Source organism: Cyprinus carpio, chromosome A18 (genome assembly GCF_018340385.1).
Source record: "Cyprinus carpio isolate SPL01 chromosome A18, ASM1834038v1, whole genome shotgun sequence".
NCBI lineage: Eukaryota > Metazoa > Chordata > Actinopteri > Cypriniformes > Cyprinidae > Cyprinus > Cyprinus carpio.
Window position 1 is genome coordinate 25951115 of NC_056589.1, and position 20793 is coordinate 25971907.

General features: G+C 34.1%; 2 protein-coding genes across 5 annotated transcripts in view; one reads left to right on the forward strand and one right to left on the reverse strand.

Moving 5' to 3' along the window:
* Window positions 1-20793, reverse strand: part of LOC109108935 (neuroserpin-like) — a 23467-nt gene continuing 2674 nt past the window's right edge. The window contains exons 1-10 of one of the 4 annotated variants that reach the window (XM_019122053.2): window positions 16936-17047; window positions 13756-13816; window positions 8984-9256; window positions 7761-7991; window positions 6391-6585; window positions 3753-3957; window positions 3516-3625; window positions 2457-2543; window positions 1283-1372; window positions 1-637 (exon numbers count right to left, since the gene is read on the reverse strand). In XM_019122053.2, coding sequence (XP_018977598.2) covers window positions 564-637; window positions 1283-1372; window positions 2457-2543; window positions 3516-3625; window positions 3753-3957; window positions 6391-6585; window positions 7761-7991; window positions 8984-9256; window positions 13756-13816 — 1326 coding nt within the window. In that variant the 5' untranslated portion in view covers window positions 16936-17047 and the 3' untranslated portion in view covers window positions 1-563. Of the gene's footprint in view, window positions 638-1282; window positions 1373-2456; window positions 2544-3515; window positions 3626-3752; window positions 3958-6390; window positions 6586-7760; window positions 7992-8983; window positions 9257-13755; window positions 13820-16935; window positions 17089-20793 lie in introns of those variants that run through there. The other 3 variants (XM_042775661.1, XM_042775662.1, XM_042775663.1) reach the window with 3 other exon arrangements.
* The window catches only part of LOC109108938 (programmed cell death protein 10-A-like), an 11540-nt gene continuing 8140 nt past the window's right edge, over window positions 17394-20793 (forward strand). The window contains exon 1 of the mRNA XM_019122056.2: window positions 17394-17535. The gene's annotated coding sequence lies outside the window, so the exon portion shown is untranslated. The remainder of the gene's footprint in view (window positions 17536-20793) is intronic.

The following is a 20793-nucleotide window of genomic DNA, read 5'->3' on the forward strand; positions in this document are numbered from 1 at the left end:
TTGAAGACATTCATCTTTATTTCTGAAATAGAGAATACAGCTGGTATTTTTTCATCTCTTATATCAAATACACTCTCCCCCGGTTTGCCTGAGTCTCCATGGCAACAGTGCTCCACTACCTGTACCTTCGCAACCTTTCATTAAATCAAAAACTCGTATTTATATAATAAGGCATATTAGTATGTCAGCAGTACTTCAGCCATGTACAAAACCAAAAAAAGAGTGAAAAGAAATGAAGACATTAAGTGAGTCTACATATAGAGAAGTGCTCACATCCTTGCAATAAATATCAACGTTTTTCTCTACAGAACACAAATTGCAAATATACAAGAGAAGAAACACAGGAACGAAGGAACTTTAAATATTTACAGCTCTGTACTTCCTGGTGCGGTTAAAGCTTACGAGTATCAAAACACAATCACTTTTATCATATAAATGTCCTGTTTATATAATATTGTCTTATGTGTTTAGAAAACCATGGCGACGTAATGAGTTTGCTTTCCGTGACGATGTTGAAGAGAAGCATGAACTCGGTTGAGTGTCACATTGAGATTGCTGGGCTTTCACATGTCAAAGTTGTTGTCGAAGGGCTCTATGACTTCAGGGTTCATAACTCTGCCCATGAAGAGGATGGATCCTATGAGATAACAAAATAAGAGCAATTATTTAATCTCAAATCCTGATACATTCACAGAAACAATATCAAGATACACACAATCCTAAAATAGGGTTTGTGTTAAACATTTTTTTTTTTACTATCAGTCAGAAATTTGGGGTCAGTAAGATTTTTTTTAAAAGAAATTATTCTATTTGTATTATTTTGTTTTTATTTAGATCTTCTACTACTAATAATAAATGTTTCTGAAGCAGTAAATCAGTATATTAGAATGATTTCTGAAGGATCATGTGACACTGAAGACTGGAGTAATGATGCTGAAAATTCAGCTTTGTTTCACAGGAATAAATTACATTTTAAAATATATAAAAATTAAAAAAAAAAAAAAAAACTATCTTAAATTGTATATATTATATTACTGTTTTAACTTTATTTTTGATCAAATAAATGCAGCCTTATTAACATAAAAGACTTCACAAGACTTCATAAAAGACTTTCAAAAACATTACAAAATCTTACCTATCCCAAACTTTTGAATGATAGTATATTTTATATATATATATATATATATATATATATATATATATATATATATATATTATTATATATTTTTATTTTTATTTTTCATTTGTGTTATGGTCATAGGTTTTTGAAGATGGCATGTACCTGATTTTCTGTTTCTGATGATGAAGAAGAAGGGGTGGTCAGCCATGACCTGTGGATACAGCACCAGTGTCCTCGTCAATGCAATCATACCTGCAGGAGGGCAAACAATAGTGGGTCAGTGATGTAAAAAAATATTTAGATTTAGATTTATTTAAATGAAAAAAAAAAACCTTCCAGTGCAAAAAGACAATTATGTGAATTCACTCTTTCATTTTATGCTCTTCTACAGTGGACAATAATTAAAATTACAATTAGAAGGTGGGCTTAGAATGTCTAGATGTAAAAAAAAAAAAAGTCTCATTCAATATGTTTAGCATGACCTTTTGATAAAATATTATTAATATCGTAAAAATTTTTTGTTCTCAGTCGGTGCTGTTTGACCTTTATTTTACAAGAAAACTGTAAAACCAGAGAGAAAATAAATCAAATAATAAAATATGACAAATTTATATATATTATTTATATATATATTAGATAGTAGGCTTAGTTTAAATTGTAAAATGCTATTTAACTGGTATAACCTTGACCATAATTTAATAATAGCAATAATAATAATAATAATAATAATAATAATAATAATAATAATAATATAGAATAAGTAGATTAATATATTTCCTGATTAAAAGGTACACTATTTGAGTAATTAATTTTTTTTTATCTGAAAATGGTAAAATATGAATATTAATGTAAAATGAAACCAACATAAATATATGAATAATTATTTTTAATTCCTTTTCATAATCTCTGACCTCTTTACTTGTTTTTGAAGTCAATGCAGAACTGAAAACCTTTTATTTATTAAACCTTATATATTAAAAGGACTCTAGCAACACTACAGGATGACTCAGTCAACCTTTCATAAACCTTAATTAAAAAGCCACACGTTGAACAGGAGGGGGCGCTTTAGTATGTGTGAATGTACAAGATTAACAAAGCAATGTACTGCAGTGAGAAAAAGCGCTTTGAGAACAGACGGGGAACAAAAAGAAGCACGGGGAGGAAATTAAAGGTGCACAAAAGGTAAAACTGCGCAACAAGAGGGCTTGAAAAGGAACAATTTTAATTAGAAATGCGAAGGATGATTGAATTGTGGAGGAAGACAGAGTGAGAATATTAAATGTGTAATGTAATTAGAGTAAAATGTGGCAATATGGAAAATGGAAATAAATGTCACCTGATCCTGCCGCCCCCTCGGCACCTTCCTCCGTCACCTCCAGGTAAGCCTTCTGCACAGCCTTCCCGATAAACAGATCCTGTCCATCTGTAAACAAACAGAAAATATAAATGAGAAGGTTACAAAATATGAAAAAAATGGCTCAATACGCTTAACAAGTTATTTCCATTTATTTATGAGCTGGTGTAATCAGGGATGCAGAGCGTTGTATAGTGAGAATAATGAACTCACAGCTGAGCTCATGCACAGACTATAGGTTCATAGGCATAATGAACACTGAAATTACATTAAAAAAAAAAAAAAAAAAAAAAAAAAAAAAAAAAATAGTACAACAAAATAATAATATTGAACATGAAAATGTGTCAAATAAGATAATATTGAACAAGGAAAAAGAATAAAAATAAAATAATACTGAATCTGAAAAATTGCAAGTAAGGTATTTTTAACAATTATTTTTTTTTTACTTTGATACTTGAAAAATGAAAGATAAAAAAAATAAACAAAACCCCATTTCAGTTGAATATAAAATGTCTGGTTTCATATGTTTTAGTTTAGATTATTCAAAAAAAAAAAAAAAAAAAAAAAAAAATAGAAAGTTACATTTTGATATGACCTTTTGGTTTATAATATTTTAATATTTAAAAATTGTTGACCAAAAAATAAAATAAAACAGGAAATATTTTTCCTGCAGGACATATTACATTTACCCACGGACCCTATATTAATTATCAATAAGATTTTTTTTTTACTTTGATTCTTTAAAAAAAAAAAAAAACACATACCCACCCACACCCAAAAACAGAAACACATTTGATGATGATGATTATTATTATTATATAGCATATATACAGTAAAAAGATAATAGATAAATATATGTACTACTGAAAATGTAAGTGGTGCATGTGCAAGCAAAAATCACCACCACAATGCTGGTTTGTTGCCATGCAAAACAAGTGCATTACATCCTGTCCTTGAGCCGTCAATCACATCTTGAGCATTTGAGTGCGTTTGCAGCATAACAGCGTTCCCATAGATCAGGGCATGTGTTTAATCGATTACCTGTCATCTCGGCTGTCATGGCCGTCAGATCGGCATCTTTAGTGAAGATGCTCTTGATGCCCAGCTGCTGCAGACTGTCTCTCAGATCAATCTTTTGTTCCACCTTAAACCTATATAAATCCAAAGGATCAGGTCTGCATGAACTTTGTCCAGAAACAACAAGTTTACAGGTTTTACATGAATCAAATCTAAAAGCAGATGTATTGATAACTAAAATGAAAACATGGTGTGTCTCACCTGGGCAGGTAGACCTCCACCTTCTGCCTCTTGACGTTGTTGGCCCACTCGTCCAGCAGCTGCGCTTTGATGATGGGCTCCAGGGAGGCCAGAGGAACCTCCTGACGGGGCAGAACGATCATCATGCTCATGTCTTCACCTTCATAGAGCATCTCCAGCACCTGGTACACTCCACCTGCCTCTGTAGTGCCGTCGCTGAACTCTCCTGAGGATGAAGGACATGGTGAGGTTAGTGATTATTACTGTCTGTCTGAGGATGGAAAGGACTTCAGGAAGATGAAGGTGGATCAGTGTTATTTTAGTTTCATTAATATATTATTAGAGTTTTTGATAATATTTTGAATTAGATTTATTTGTATATTTTCTGTTTTTACTTAAATTTTAAAGTTTTAGTATTTGTTTGAGTTTTTGTAATTTTTAATTTATTTTAATATGTTTTTTTTGATTTTTTTTTTTTTTTTTTTTTTTTTTATGTGTATATATTTATTCTTTTTAGATACTTTATATAGTCTTGTTCTTTTTGCACTTTTTATGTATATAAAAAAAAAAAACACTCTGCACAACTAAAAATTAATCTATTTGTATAACTAAAAAAAAAAAAAAAAGTCTATAAATTCTTTTTGTTAGTCTTGTTCTTTGGCAACTAGCTGAAATTAAAAATAAAATGTGCAAAAAAAAAAAAAAATTAATAAAAATAATAATAATAATAAATAATAATATATATATATATATATATATATATATATATATATATATAAATATAGTTTTATATTTTATTTTACTTCAGTTATCATCTTAACAGTTATCTTATTATCAAAATGTTTTTTTTTTTTTGGTTTTAGTTTTAGTTAACAATAATAACCCCTGAGATGGACACCATTTTAGTATCATTGTTATACGATTGTATTTTTTGTTAATATTTTTTAGATTTTATTTTTATCATTTTCTGCTTTCATGCTGTTTTTTTAAATTTTGTTCTCTCTTTTTTTTAATGTTTTTTTTTTATCAATTTTTAATACATTTTTATTTCAGGTTTAGTTATTTTAGCACATCAAGTTAAACTAAATGAAAATGAGAAATGTTGCTCTGGAAACTAATTTTATTTAAAAAAAAAAATATTTCAAATTTTATTTTTGTTATCATGTTTTATATATATATATATATATATATATATATATATATATATATATATATATATATATATATATATATATATATATATATATATATATATATATAGTTAGAGATTATGTTTATAAAGTTTTAAATATGGATATTTATCTTGCATAAACACATACGTTCTCTTTAGAAGGCCGTTATTAACCCCCCCCGAGCTGTGTTGAGTATACTTTATAATGGAAGGATGCACTTTATTGGACTTCAAAATCTCAACAGCCATTCACTGCTAATATAAAGCTAGGAAGCGCCAGGACATTATTTAATAACTCTGAATGTATTCGTCTGAAAGAAGAAAGGCATATACACTTATGATGGCTTGAGGGTGAGTAAATCATGGGGTAATTTTTGTTTTTGGGTGAACTTAATGTGACGTTGGTTTTCCCGTTTTTAAGAGCTAGCGAATGCAAGTGTTGAAGACAGCGCTGTGTCTCTTGAGTAAGAAGACTCTATTCTGGATCACTTTTCACAGAAGCTACTCTCATGTTTTTCCACTCAATTTGCGCTGTTGCTCGGTTTACTCCCTCAGTGTCTCCCTGCTCCACAGTTACCTTCATCTGTCTTTCTCTTTCTCTGTTTTGTCAGAGAGCTGGATGAGACAAGCGCATTGCAGTTATTCTGCAGGATCTGAAAGACTCAGCCCGACCAATCAGCAGTGAGCCGTGCAGAAACTATATATACAGTACCATTTTTACAAGAGGTCTCTTATGCTCACCAAGACCGCATTTATTTGACCAAAAATAATAAAAACTGTAATATTGTGAAACAACAACTTAAAATAACAGTATTCTATTTGAATGTTTTAAAATGTAATTTATTCCTGTGATGTAAAGCTGAATTTTCAGCATCATTACTCCAGTCTTCAGTGTCACATGATCCTTCAGAAATCATTCTAATATGCTGCTCAAGAAACATTTATTATTATCATCAATGTTGAAAACTGGTTTGCTGCTTAATATGTTTTGTGGAAACCCTGATACATTTTTTTTTCAGGATTCTTTGATGAATAGAAAGATCAAAAGAACAGCATTTATTTATTTTATGATTGATTGATTGATTGTAACAGTGTAAGTCTTTGTCCCTTTTGATCAATTTAATGCATTTTTGATGAATAAAAGTATTAATTACTTTCGTACAAAAAAAATCTTATTGATCCCAAACTTACAACAGTATGCTTCTTCTTAGGTGACTGAATTTTTTTTTTTTTTAAATATAATAATAATAATAATAATAATAATAATCATAATAGTTTGTTTGTACAGTTGTGAGGGAACAATGATCAGGCCTAAAGTTTATCAAATTATTTTACACTTTCAGGTTAATCTTTTAAAGCCAACATTCAAATTTTGTCTCGACTTACTTTCCCTGAAATCAATCTATAGGAAAATATGCACAGTCAATTAACAAAACAAATAATCAAAAACTACTAAATGTACACATTTGAATGGCCTGTTGAACATACCGTAATAGAAATCTCCCTGCTGGTACATCATCAGGGTCTGAACTTCGCTGCCATCGTCTTTGGTGAAGGAGAAGGTTCTGGTGTTTTCTGGTCTGAACTGGTTCTTCCAGTTGCCCCTGAAGTACACCGCATTCGCTAACATGATCACGGTGGAGCTGCTGAAGTCATCCGCAGACACCAGGTTGTGGATTTTGCCTGCAATGACAAAAACCCAGACTGAAATAAAAGCTGCACGTCACAATCCTCTGTTTCTCAGAACAGGAAAGACGGCATGATCTCTTCAGTGGCATAAAATCATGTCTCTTCCAAAGCTCCGGGATTTGTGCTGGTATCTGCAATTCTGCAAAGGCCAAAGCTGACTGTGAGAAAATGGATCTGCCTGGAAATGGCTTGGAAATGTCATTATCATGCAGAATTATCTACTTTAGTGTCCTCCTTTACTAAACTCATAGTAATTCCTCTTAACACCATCTATTCATTTTGAAGAGAGCTTTACTTCTAAATCATTCTAAATGGAATTATAAACTATGACTATATTCAGTTGTTAAATGGCATATAATCTAAAAGGTAAACGTGTATATATATATACACACACACACACACACACACACACACACACACACTTATATTTACAGCAATGGTTCGAGAAAAAAATACTTTTAATTATCAAGGATGCATTAAATTGATGAAAAGTGACAGTAAATACATTTATAACATATCTATTTTAAATAAATGTTCTTTTGTACTTTCTATTTTTCAAAGAATCCTAGAAAAATGTTTCAGTTTCCACGAAAATATCAAGCAGCACAACTGTTTTAAACATTGATGATAATAATAATAATAATAATAATAATAATAATAATAATAAATGTTTATCAAGGAGTAAATCAGCATATTAGAACGATTTCTGAAAGATCATGTGTCACTGAGGACCGGAGTAATGATGCTGAAAATGTCACCACGGAAATAAATTCGATTTAAAAACATTCAAACAACAGTATTTTAAAAGTGAAATATTATTATTATGCAGCCTTGGTGACCAGCCCAAGAGACTTCTTTCAAAAAAAAAAGTAATAAAATCTTGCAGACCCCAAACTTAAGGGTAATGCATGTATATAACTATATATATATAAGAATTGTCTATTAGCTTTGAGGCCATCTATATACTTCTACTTGTACTTATAAAAGAACCAACTTTTCACTATATGCCAACTTTCTATGTCAACAGGAAAGACGTCAATACAAGAATAAAAACTTTGGCAAGCCATTCAATCAGGTCTTAGTAAATAACAAGGATACTTTTTTTTAATACATAATAGCACACATCCAGTTTGAATATATTCTTTTCTCAGTGAGGACAGATGACTTACTGTCAGTGTGGTTCAGCACCCAAGAGTTGATGTGATCAGCCACAGCTTCTGATTGGCTGAAGTCCACCGTCTCCACCTCCGCTTTGAAGTACTTCTTCATGAGCCGCAGGAAGTCCTCGCTGAAGTGAACCCCCGTCTGCAGAAAGAGGGAGTTGGCCAGCCGTACCACGTACTGCTCTTCATCTGTGGACAGGGCCTGGGTCAGGTTGCTCAACAGAGAGAACTCCTCATCTGAAGCAGGTGCAGACAACAAGAAAAGGCTTTCGTACAATGTGCTGCAATATTACAGTCATGGAAGTAATAATCCCATTCAAAATTCTGAATCTCACTAAACCGGTCAAGAACATGTCTGGGTTGTACTTCACTGCAAAAATCAAAAGAAAAACTGAAAAACTCATTACTGTAATGCCACACACACACACACACACACACACACACACACACACACACACACACACACACACACACACACACACACTGACACACACACACACACACACACACACACACACACACACACACACACACACACACACACACTGCTCAAGGTCTCATCAACATGTAAAACTTCAGCATGCAAGAAAAAGTGGCAAAGTGGAGAATCTCACTAATATTTACATTTTTTTTATTAGTACAAGTTAAAGCTGATTGTATACACAGTTTAAAGTCTGGCCTATGTATTTATACAGTATTTTCTCCAAATTTGAAGTTTTTAAAATTATTTTACATTTTCAGACTCTTTCAATCCAGCATTTAGCTTTCTTATTATTGTGATGTAAATAAACAAACAAACAAATAATATCTATGTTTTATTTTTTAAGTTTAATTTGTGTGTAGATATAGTCTGTTTTTGCAATTATTACAGTTGGGAACGTTGGGAATTTGCTTAATTGTAATGAAGAATAGGCTTCATTTTCTTTGATGCAAAATATTATTAATGTTGTTCTTCTTTTGATTTGTGGATAAAATGTGGCTTGAAAGGTTTATAAAATTAAATATCACAAAAAAAACTTCAAAGACAAACCTAGAATGACACCTGTACATTTTTGTGCTTTGAATCAAATGTTATAACGTTATGATTGGTTTCTAAGCTGTTTGGTTCACTACAGAATTTTTTTAATGGCATAAAGTGGGTGGTCGCTGTTATAGCCTATAAGAAAAAAAAAAATCAGAAGCGAAAGATTAAAGAGAACAGGTACTATATGTTTTACAGATAACTGTACCTTCTCTGAATTGACTGTAGCCCATGGCCTGTCTGATCTCCTCTAAAGAAGAGCCGCGGGCGCCCAGCTCCACCATTCCCAGAGCCAGAGCCACGCTCAGGGGCGAGAAGATGATGTTCTCCTCTTCTCTCCCCGTGATCTGGAGCTGGTGGTACAGTCTGACCGAGAACTCTGCCGTCACATCCTCGGGAACGTCTGCCGCCTGGCAACCGCACCCCCGTAGCAGCATCAGCGGCAAGAGTCCGAGCAGCAACATGGTAAACGAGGGACGAGCTGACGAGAGAGAGGAGAGAAAGAGTGAGTCAGGTCAGAGCGAGAAGAACATCTTTATCATTGAAATATGTTCTATATTCTAACATATTCTAACACTCACAATGCAAAACGTCCTTGTTCAGCCAGAATATTTATGGAAACTAAAGGACTTTCCATTGATTTTTGCTGTCTGGAAGAGCCAGTATGCAGATTTTCATAAGTCAGAGTTGACAGATTTCACAATAAATTTCATAGATTATGATGGCCACAAACTCCAATTTTTTAAGCTTCAGACTGTGATTAAGTCCAGCCAGAGGATATCAAACATGAGCTGATTTTAGAAAACATTGTTTTAATTTGTCATGTGTCTCAAAGACTTTGACGAATTTAAAAGTCAGCCTTTTAGTGTTTGAAGCCCAGTGTTTTACCACAATCTGTTTGAATTTAAAAGCCGTGTTGTGTTTTTTCAGCCTTAAAGGCTAGAGGTTAAAGGCTTAAAGAACCAAACCATTGATGATAGCCATTGACTTTCCATAGTAAAAAATTACTATGGCAGTCAATTGCTACAATCAATGGTTTGTTTTGGTGACTTTTACTGAATCCATTTGTAATGAATCACCTTTATTACATTAAACCATCCTCTTATTCAACCATGCAAGTACATGAGGAAATGGAATTGTGTTTCTATTGTTACAGTTACTGGTTCAATTTTAAATAAGTAATGTATGAAATCTGAGAATAACCTGTTTCACTCTGTATAATGTGCCGCATTATGGAAGTAAATAAGGGGTTTGGATGCAATAGTGTAAACAGTCTCACTTCCACACGGGGTTAATGCCTCGGTTTCTCCCACTGACTCCGCAGCCACCGCTCAATGCACCAGCATATACCTGCTCATGCAAGTGAACAAACCCACATATGCACAGATATAGCTCTACCTTCATCCTCGCATGGCATAGTCTCACTGCTTTAGTTGTTGCCTGGCAACAGTGTTTTCCACACAAACCAAGAATACAAGCGAGAATGTGGCCTTGTGATGTACAGAGAGAGAGAGCAAGAGAGTGAGTGAGAGAGAGATGTGCCCACAAACACACCACATTGAATTTTAAATTGTTCATAGGATTCTAAAATGTTGATTTGTTCTACTTTTTAAACGTTTATACACATGCATGTTTTTGCTGCATATATATCTGTTCTAGATTCAATGTAAATACTATGCTTTGGCAATACATTGTAACAATTGTCATGCCAATAAAGCACATATTGAATTCACATTCAGTTGCTGTGTTGCCGTGCAGTTGCTAAGGTGTTGTGGGTGATTGGCAGGGTGTTGTTTTGTGGTGTGTTATGGGTGCTTAGTAGGGCAATGCTATAGTGTGGTGCTACACAGTTGCTTTGCTATGGTGTTCTGAGTGGTTTTAGTGCATTGCAATGTATTTACATTTTCTTTTATCCAAAATGACATACAGTGTGTTCAAAGGTCCTAGCGTGATCTAAGATGCTATTTAAATCTTAAAACATATGAAGCACTCCAGTCATCTGTTCTCATTCCTTGAGCTTTCCTGATCTCTCAGGACCTGAACACTGTATCTCAGATTCTCTTGTGTAACTGGACCTGACCCTGGTGACCGAGGTCTGGACTGAAAAACAGATGGCCGCTTGTGAGCGCTGGGGACAAGAGAAGGTACACGTGAAAAAAGCACCAGACCTGCCTGACCTTTTGTTCACCTGTGCTGGATTCTGGACAAAGGTCTGCCGGCCACCTGGGAGAAGTCAACGAGACCACCAACCGCACTAATGTGCCCAACCAGACAGAAATCAGCAACAAAGAAATCCTGAGCGGTCCTTTCTGATCTGCCAGGTGAAAATAACATGCCGCACGATCTGAGATACCATTAATGAGGTATAATTTATAGCATAGAAGTGAGGAATGAGTTAGATGGCAAAGTTTAATATTTTTGAAACTGCATACGTTTTTATACCTCAACGCACTGATATCTAAAGCAAAGTCGTGTCAGACTCTGCTCAAGTGAAATCAAGCTTCAAAGTGCCACAAAACGCTATTCCTTTCACACATGCACAGAGCAATTGCTCTAAATACGTCCTATATCCTCCCAACTGCCTTCAAACTGTACTAACAAGCACATAGTCAAGACGTTTGTGAAATGGGGGCAGCGTAGGAGACCTTTTCTAGCTTTGTTACGCTTTTCATTTTGAGCTGGAGCTGAAGCACAAGAGAGCAGAAGGATAAAGAACATAGTTTGCTAGACTAGCTACCAGCATTGTGAATATCAATGCTGCATAGCCATGCAAATAACCAGTGCAACTTAATTAATGCATGGCATTTCTAGTGAAGTTGACCAAGTATGTCTTACTGGTAAATGTAGTAAGAAGCCAAGTGGAAACACCGAAAAAAATAAAAATAAATAACCTTTTATGCAATCAGTGATCAAAAACCTAAGCAACAAGAAGTGAGATTGAATATGAATACCTAATTGGTTTGTCCAGGTTTTGAGTTGCATTATTTACTATAAACCAACCAGTACTGTATTAATATTAAGGAATTTAATATTATAGTCTCTTATGCTCACTAAGGCTGCATTTATTTAATCAAAAATACAGTAATATTACGAAACATTATTACAATTTCAAATAACAGTTGTCTATAATATTATATTTAAATGTAATTTATTCCTGATGGCAAAGCAGCAGCCATTATTCCAGTCTTCAGTGTCACATGACCCTTTATATATATTTCATATAATGTAAATTTCTATAATTCTTGACAAATCAGAGCATAATTCGTGGTATTGACAAAAAACCTGAGAAGCAGACATCTGCATTTGCTCTCCATTTAATCTCACTGCTGGCTAGAAGAAACAACTAAGGTATTACAGAGATCACCATATACATTTTTCTTTTCAAAGCAGAGCAAAGTTTTACATTTTTCATCTCTAATAAGGGAGGCAATTCAAAGCAAACAAACATGGTTTTCCATCAAGTTCGGAACGGAGCTCTTATTTCCCAAAGATGATCGTTCATTCATGCAGACGGATCTGTCATCATCAGAGCAAGAAGCACAGTTGGTGGCACCAGAACACTCGATCTACATCCATCAGCCTCCTTTTTCCTGACAGGATGGCCCAGATAGAGCAGAGCATGCTGGGTAAACTGCCATCTCTCTCCCCTCCTGGCTCCAGAAGCCTCCAGAGGACAGACCCAGTGGTGCAGTGCTATTTCGATGGGGACACGGAGAAAGAGGACGGTGCGGAGCAGGATTTGACTGCAGGTGAAATGTCACTGTACGTTGAGGAATTGGAACGAGACCAAATATTTGGATGGAAAGCTGCAGAGGAGAAGACACTAGTTGAGGAGTTAAAGAGCCATGCAGTGACAGCGCAGTGGTGTGGGAGCTCCACTGGAGACCAGAGAAGAGCAAGGCATGGGTCAGCTTTAATTAAACTTTATTAAAGCAATCAACACCCACAGGAACCTGCTGAGCACTGATGTCCAAGACAAACCACTGTTATCACTCTGATCTTCATCCTCAGGTAGAGAATAGCTGCAGAAAACTGTGCTAAACGGACATATGAAGACTTCAGACAGGTTTTTACTGCTTTCAAGTGCACTAGGGAAATTTATACTTCTGAGCTGGACATTCATTATGAATACCCTGAAGCGTTTTGATTAATTTGCATTATATTTTTAACAGTGTATACTTTTTTTTTTTTTTTTTTTTAAATGAGTAGAATTTTACAACGGTCAGTCATTTATTTCTGCTTTTTTAATAGCTTGTTGAAAAAGTCTGAGCACTAAAATGACCACTTAACAATGAAGTGGAATTTCTATTATCCAAACATATAAGTACTTACAGAATTGTAAGCAGAATCAGAATCGTTAAGAGAAATGTGAACTTAATTCTTTATGGTTTCCATCTCAGTCTGGTGGGAAAAGTTCACAGAACCAAAGACATACAGATTGTATGGGTTTACAGTAGGCAAGCTCTCATCCTGCCAGCGGTCCTGTATCACACAGGTCAACACATGACAGCAGGGGTCTATCATTAGAGGGTTAGCATCTGCCTCGTCCTGACAGCGTTGTGGCAGAGGTTCAGTGTAAGAGGCTTTAGCCGCAGTATGTGTGTGATATGATCTGCTTCTGTCTGCACGGTCACAGCTGTCCAGAAGCACTGCCCACTGCTGGAAAATAAACAAAACCGGGCCAAAAATCGCTGCCACCATAGAGACCATCAGACTGATGCACGTTGCATCCTCAAATGCTTTTCAGCAAAAAAAAATCAAGCATTTCACTCGCATAGCATACTACACTGTATAATGACCAAATAGTGATAAAAAAAAGCATCATAAAAGTTGTTATAATAGCTATATTCCACATCTTGACCAAATCATACCATGTACTTTAACATATATATTTTTGGTTCCACAAAAGAGAGGTTTGGAACGAGATGAAAACAGAATTATCATTTTCAAGTGAACTGATTCTTTAAAACAGCAAGTTACCCGAGTTTGGCTCTACGTCTTCCAGCAACACCGAGTTCAAAGGCAGAGTCACTTCCTCCATCTGCTGAAGAGAAGACATGACTCAGCAATGCAGACGCCCTTCAACAAACCCTTGACGAACCTAATCGCTCACGGGCTGCCAATCTCCTCATCAGCTCAGTAAATGCTTATCAGCAGCAAAGACAGCTATAATCAGCAATGCTTTATATTGATGCACTGAAAAGTCCTACAATTTAAACTGCTTAATTAAACAAAAAAATAATAATAATAATAATTCTGGCTTCACTAGAGCTTACTAATAAAAATAGTGAAATAATAAATCAGATATTTTAAATACTTATATATTTTTAACATTTAAATTAAAATTTTATATTAAACAAATAATTATAATAGAAACATGAAACTACTTAAAGTGCTAAAATCATCTAGGTTCGTAACAGCTTATTATTAAAAAGAATATTAAAATGTATCAAATACTTAAATGTAAATAAAAGTAGATTTCAAATATTTTGAAAATAACAAGCATACAACTACTTACTAAATATTAAAATAGTATGGGTTCACGTCAGCTTATTATTAAAAACAATTTAATAAAAATAATAATAAAAACAAATATAACATTTAATTATAACCCTGTTTTTAAATTGTAACTGTACTTAATTTATATGCACATAAGACTAGTATGATACAATTGCATGCCAACTTTAAAAACCTGATTACCTTTAGACAATTTATACAAGGATATCAGAGAACTTAGTCTCAGCATATATTATTATGTGCATTTAATAGCAATTAATTATAAATGAATATATTAAATTCAAGGAATGGGGCCTTAATTTTAAACATTTACACACAAAAGCATATGTGAGTGTGATCTTCTCTTCCACAATTCATCCACACAATGGAGTGTGGATTTATCTGTCCTTATTTAGCTTCCCATCATCTACCTGTGAATCTCCTTAGTATTCCTTACTATTTAGGTTTCCACAAATGGATTTTTACTGATGGAATCTGATGATCTTCTCAGAAGCAGAGAAATAATTGGTCAATGTTGGTCTGTTGTTTTGACCCAGTCTACTTTCTTCCTTAGGGCACGTTTAGCAGATGCACTTCACAGACTTGACACATAATTGAACAGCGATCAATTACAGGAGCTTTGCATATGTTTAGAAAGGCCATCACAGATGCTCAAGAAACATGTTCAGAGAGCAACAGTGAAGTTCAATATATTCTGCACACATTTAGTGACACAGCCTTTGAGAGAACGCAGATGTTTTTAATACTCTTTATGCCATCTGTGCTGTCCTGAGGCCAAGAGACGAGTGTTAGCGGGAAGACACAACTCAGTCACCCCGGGAAAAATCCCTGGGTTTCTGTCGGCCTCGCCAATGCGGAAATCTGACAATGAGCCAACTCATTTAAACTTCAAAAACCTCATACTAATCCACCAGTGTTCTCAAAAATTGAAAAAATCAGCCAAAACATCAATCAAATGAATTTAAATTAATTAAAAAAGTAATTAGAAGTGAAAATAAAATTATATTCAATTAAAATAAAATAAAATCAAGACTTACATCTACCATGCAAAATAAAATGTAAAATAAAATTAAGAAAATACTTAAAACTTAAAACAAAAGTTTTAGAAAATTGCTTGTGAAAGTAACAGCAAAAATGTAAAATATTATTTATTAAAAAAAATAATAATAATAATTCACATATTGTACTAATCCAACAGTGTTCTAAAAAAAATAAAACATCAGCCAAAGCATTGATCAAATAAATTTGTTTGGGCACAAAAACCTACTACACCTATTTTAAACATATTTTATCATCCACCATGCAAAATAAAATACAATAATAAAATAAAATAAAATAGCTAACCAGTGTTCTTCAATAAGCAGTGTGTTTTGAGATTTTTTGCAGGTAGAGTTACGATTTTTTTTTAACCGTTAGTATGAACAATATTAACCGATGCTTGTGTTATTCTCATCATTTTTTAGAAAACACATTGTGCAATATTTCATGTCTTGTGTTGCTAACTGTGTCGATACATTTGAGAAAGCACTTGAACTGTCACTGTTATTCATGCTTTTAAATGAATGGCTCATGCACGCCTGCAAACCAGCAATCAATCCGGGAATCAATATCCACTGATTGGAGGTGACCACCAAGGAGTCCACGTGTGTGTGTGTGTGTGTGTGTGTGTGTGTGTGTGTGTGTGTGTGTGCATGCGCACTAGACCTGAAAACGTGCTGCAATTCCATTCCAACTCCTTTGCACCTTCATGCAGCTTGTTTTTTCACCGTTGCTGCTTTCTAGTCTTCTCTCTTTCCTAATCCTTCTCATATCGATCCCTCGCTTTCATTGCCTCCCGATTGCACTTTAACACCTAATTTTCCCTCCCCTCTACTTAGTGGCCTCCTCTCTCTCTCTCATATTGTCCACATTACACACGCTCTCCAGCACACCTGATCTCCACGTGAATGCGTCCCACAGAACAAACCAGCTATTTTACACCAGCAGTAGCGAGGGGTGTTTGGAAAGGAGGTGCGTTCTCCATTCTGCTCTCCCTGCGTGTCTCATTTACAGAAACATGAAAAAGGATTTTCTTGCAGGAGATGATTTACGCATCCCTAGATACACTTCCTCCACGCCCAGATGTGCGCATGCAATGCTACCTGTGGTATCCATATTCAATACTAACATTTAAATGATTAAATCCAGGGTTTAAAAACAGAAAATGAAGATAAAGCCAAGAATATCAAATAAGAAAAACAGCTGGTTGAATGATATAAAAAAAATATATATTTTCTTTAAGAAGGATTGTGATGGTTCACTTTGTTTTTGGTTATTTCTACAAAATGAAATTGTTTTGTGCAGAATATATGTATGTGAATTGCATGCAAAACTGCAAATGCCTATAATACAGTTCTGTGCTTTAAAGAAATGTTGTTATGAATGTAAAATTTGAGCAGGAAAACATTTCAGGAAGGTTAAATGGAAAATGTACAGACCCATCACTTGTTATTAAAGGACATTCACATCTGCACCCCCTCTCTTGTAGAGAATAAGCCCATCATTCCAAATCCAACGTACTAATGAATCATAAAACTTGCAGAATACGTTTTGGATATATGTCATTTGGATAACATGAATAACCAATGCGAGGATATCTCTTACCGTGAGATGTTCGAGAGATGCTGATGCTCCGGTCTACTGATGTTCAATCCTGCTCGTCTAGTCTGCACCCTCACACACCTTTTTATTATGAGAAGCAGTCCAGCCCCTTTTGTCTTCTGATTGGTCAGGCGTTCCGTTCGCTTTAAATTGGCAGTAATTTTGACAGATTTTTTTTTTTTGTCTTTTATTTGTTACCTTAATTTTTATTTTGCATTACATGTAACATCTAATTAAATAAATAAATATTAACTAAGAGTTCATACGATTGCTGCGATATGGCGCAACAGACGCCAGTCTTTGGACTGTGAAGTTTAAAATAGCGATTATGGGAGTTGTAGTTCTTAGTCAGACCTCTGGGTGTAGCGTTGCACCGTTTGAGCTCTTCTAAATGACTACAGAACGTCACACCTCGCGTCGTTCTATCCCCTGGCTGTTTGCTGATTGGCTCTCACCGCCGCGTAGCCCCGCCCCCCATTCTTTAGATTGGTCATGCAGAAAACTTCCGTCTTTGGCGAGCGATTCCACACAGAAAGGAAAATATTCAAAAGAGTTACCGAGCTAACCAGCAGTCAAATAAACATCTACACGAGCTTCACACAGGTAGGAAAGGCTGAAAACACATTTTTTAATTTCAACCTGTAATTAACGGTGTTCATTTCGCTGCGATTTCTATAAAAATAATTTGGTTGGGACTAGCAGTCACCTAGCTAGCAGAGACTTTAGCAATCCAGCTAATCAGACCCTCACAATAGATCAGAAACTAAGAAAAGTAATAATGTTTAAATGTGATTGATTACATGTTTCGCCCAATGCCAGGGAGCCCATCTCAGATCAGTATTCTCCAGGCTTCAAACTGTAATGTAGAGTAAATCAGGTTTAAACACAGCAGAAGTTAGGCCTGCTGAAGACTAAGACAAGATGTAATTAGTCAACAATCAGGTTTAGAATGACAACATTTACCACGAAATAGCCGTTGATCTTATACCAATCAGAATCAGATTAGATAGCTGTTATATCATTTCAAATGTTGAAGCGTTGAAAAAATAGATCTATTTCAGATCAGGCAGTTGTTACAGTGTTTCACACAACTGCAGTTTTGATAAATATGATGACGTCACATTCGGGTGTTGACCTGAAACATCTTGATGGCTTGAAGCAGTCTGGCCCGTTGTTTTTTGATATCTTATTTTCCTGGTGTTCTCAGGCTATACATTATGATTCATCGTAATCTCTTTAGCTTCCTGTTTCGCGTTAAAGCGCGTCTCTGAAAATATTAGTACGTTGTCACTGAAACATAAACGATTTTCAAAAGGTATGTTTTAGCGTAGAATGACATTATGCTTAGTGTATTGTTGTTTTATTACTATTTGTTAATATGCAAAATAATTTAAAGATTGTGATTGTCGTAATGATTTACCTGATGTAGGCTATGCTCCAAATGAGCCTACAACAATTAAGCATTTTTATAATATTAAGAGTCCTTAAAATGTGTCGCTTAATAACTGTTCCAAAATGTATCTGTTGTGCCATAATAAAATGTATGATGATTATTCTGTGTCATTCCTAATCGTTTGCTCAATCATTCAAAAAAATGTTTTTAATAACAAAGCAAAAGATGAATTTTTTTAATGCACACATGAACTGGAATATAAACATTCTTAATCTCTGTATTTATTTATTTATTTGTCTAAAAAAAATATACATTTAGTAGATAAATGCACTATATAGTTAAACAAAAATGTACAAATGTCTTTTATACACTTATTATTGTATTAATCATATACACATTGTGGTGCACTTGAAAATCATTTTGACTCAAATGTGGTATTGGTCAAATTTTGAAATCCACAACCTTGCAGTACTTTAACAATTTTTTTGCTTATTTTCTACAAACTTATAACAATTAAAATGTTTTTGTAGTTTAATAGAAAGTGGCTATATCAAAACATACAGTAATTTGTATATTTTCATTTCAAAGATAAAAGTAGATTGCTTTTGCTGAATAAAGACTTCAACTGATTCGGTGTTTAAAAGTTTTATTAACCGATGTGGTGAAGACATTACATAAAATGACATTTACTACACACCTGTATAAATATAAAATACATGGTCATGTTTGCCAAAAAAAAAAAAAAAAAAAAAAACAGGGGTGAAAGCTACCGAGGATGTAACAACTTGTATATGTGTTCAGGGATAGGCCTACTGATCAACATAAGCAAGCACATGTTATATGACTTCTGTTTTAAGTAAATTATTAAATACATTATTAAAGTAAATTCCTATATTAACAAGAAATGGCAAAACAGAAATTTATGCACCATGAACAAACTCAATGAAATCAGTCTAAATGTTGGGAGAAGAAACATGCTTCCAAATCAATGGGATCATATTGTTTATACCACTGCAGAATAAGCCATTCAAGAATGACCCACATGTTTTTAATATTAGTGGAATATCCACCAACATTAACTTTTTTACAAAACCCTTTATCCATGAAACATGTTTTATTAGGTTGTGCTTGGTTTGATTACCTTTGATTATCTTGATTCCAAAAGTGTGGATTTCAGGAACAAAATGTAGTAAAACTTTAAAACTGGTTAAATAATACAACATTGTATCAAATACTAGGCTATACAAGTTTTTTATTTTGCATATGATTTTGTTTAACTATTACACTGATAAAGTACACATCCACCATCCCCTGCATCAGATAAAAAAGCCAAAAGTTAATTCTGAGAACGTTTACGCATGTCTTCATCTATGTGTGCAATAGTGGCCTCATATATAACTTGACAAAAATATAAGTCTCCCCCATTAGAAGAGCTTCTGTAAGCTATAGGAAAAAAAATAACAGGCAGAAGTGCAAGTATCAAACTCTGCTGATTTGTAACAGATATATTAATTACAAACAAACAGCTTCTCCACATGAACTGTAGGCTGTCGTGCACTTCCATGTGACACCTTTTTTAAGGAGAAAAAAAAAGTTAAATAGTTGTTACTACACAAGAGTCTTTATATCGTCTTCATTTCTCACCTTACAGTCTTACAATACAGTGAGCAAGTTTGTGCCACCATATGCTACACAACTTCAAATGACATACTTTTCATAGCAAAACAGAGGAATATGAGAAAATATTTAACAGCTACTGGGGCCCATTTACTTGTAGCGTATTCTAACGATAGGCTGCTTCTGGCAAATCAGTGGCTGTAATCGTTGAGTAAACATTTTAAAAACAGCAAACAATAACATTTTGTGCACAAACGAACAATTATATTCAACATTTGCTTATCTTCGTTAGAAGCTGAAACGTAATTAACCTACCTTGTTTTGAACAGTTTTTGTGATCCGGTGAAAACGTACTAATATTATCAGAGACGCTTTAACGCGAAACAGGAAACTCATGAATATTCATGTAAGCTCCGCCCAGCGTCACCGAAAATCTCAGACACCGAATATTTCAGAACATTGTTCAGTTTTTGTGATGTATTTATTTTGAGTTTTTTTTTTTTTTTTTGTAGCTAATCTGTCACCGATTTTGTGTTTCTGTCGATCATCAGATCTCTCTTGTGAATGAAATTGAGACTAACATTTATTGATCTGAATTTTTTTTAAATGTTTTGATAACATTTTCATGGCATTTGTAGTTATTAACTAATTTCGAACTATTGATTGTTGATCTTCTAAGAGATGTGTTTGTGTGTGTAGATAGATAGATAGCCATATATATAATCTTGAATGGAAGACAGGTTTGTTTTTAATCACATTAGAAGAAATTCTCAAAGTTTTTGTTGGTGTGGAAAATTATTTGTTGAATGACTACTTGAATAATTGTGTTGATTCATATGTATTAAGCCCTG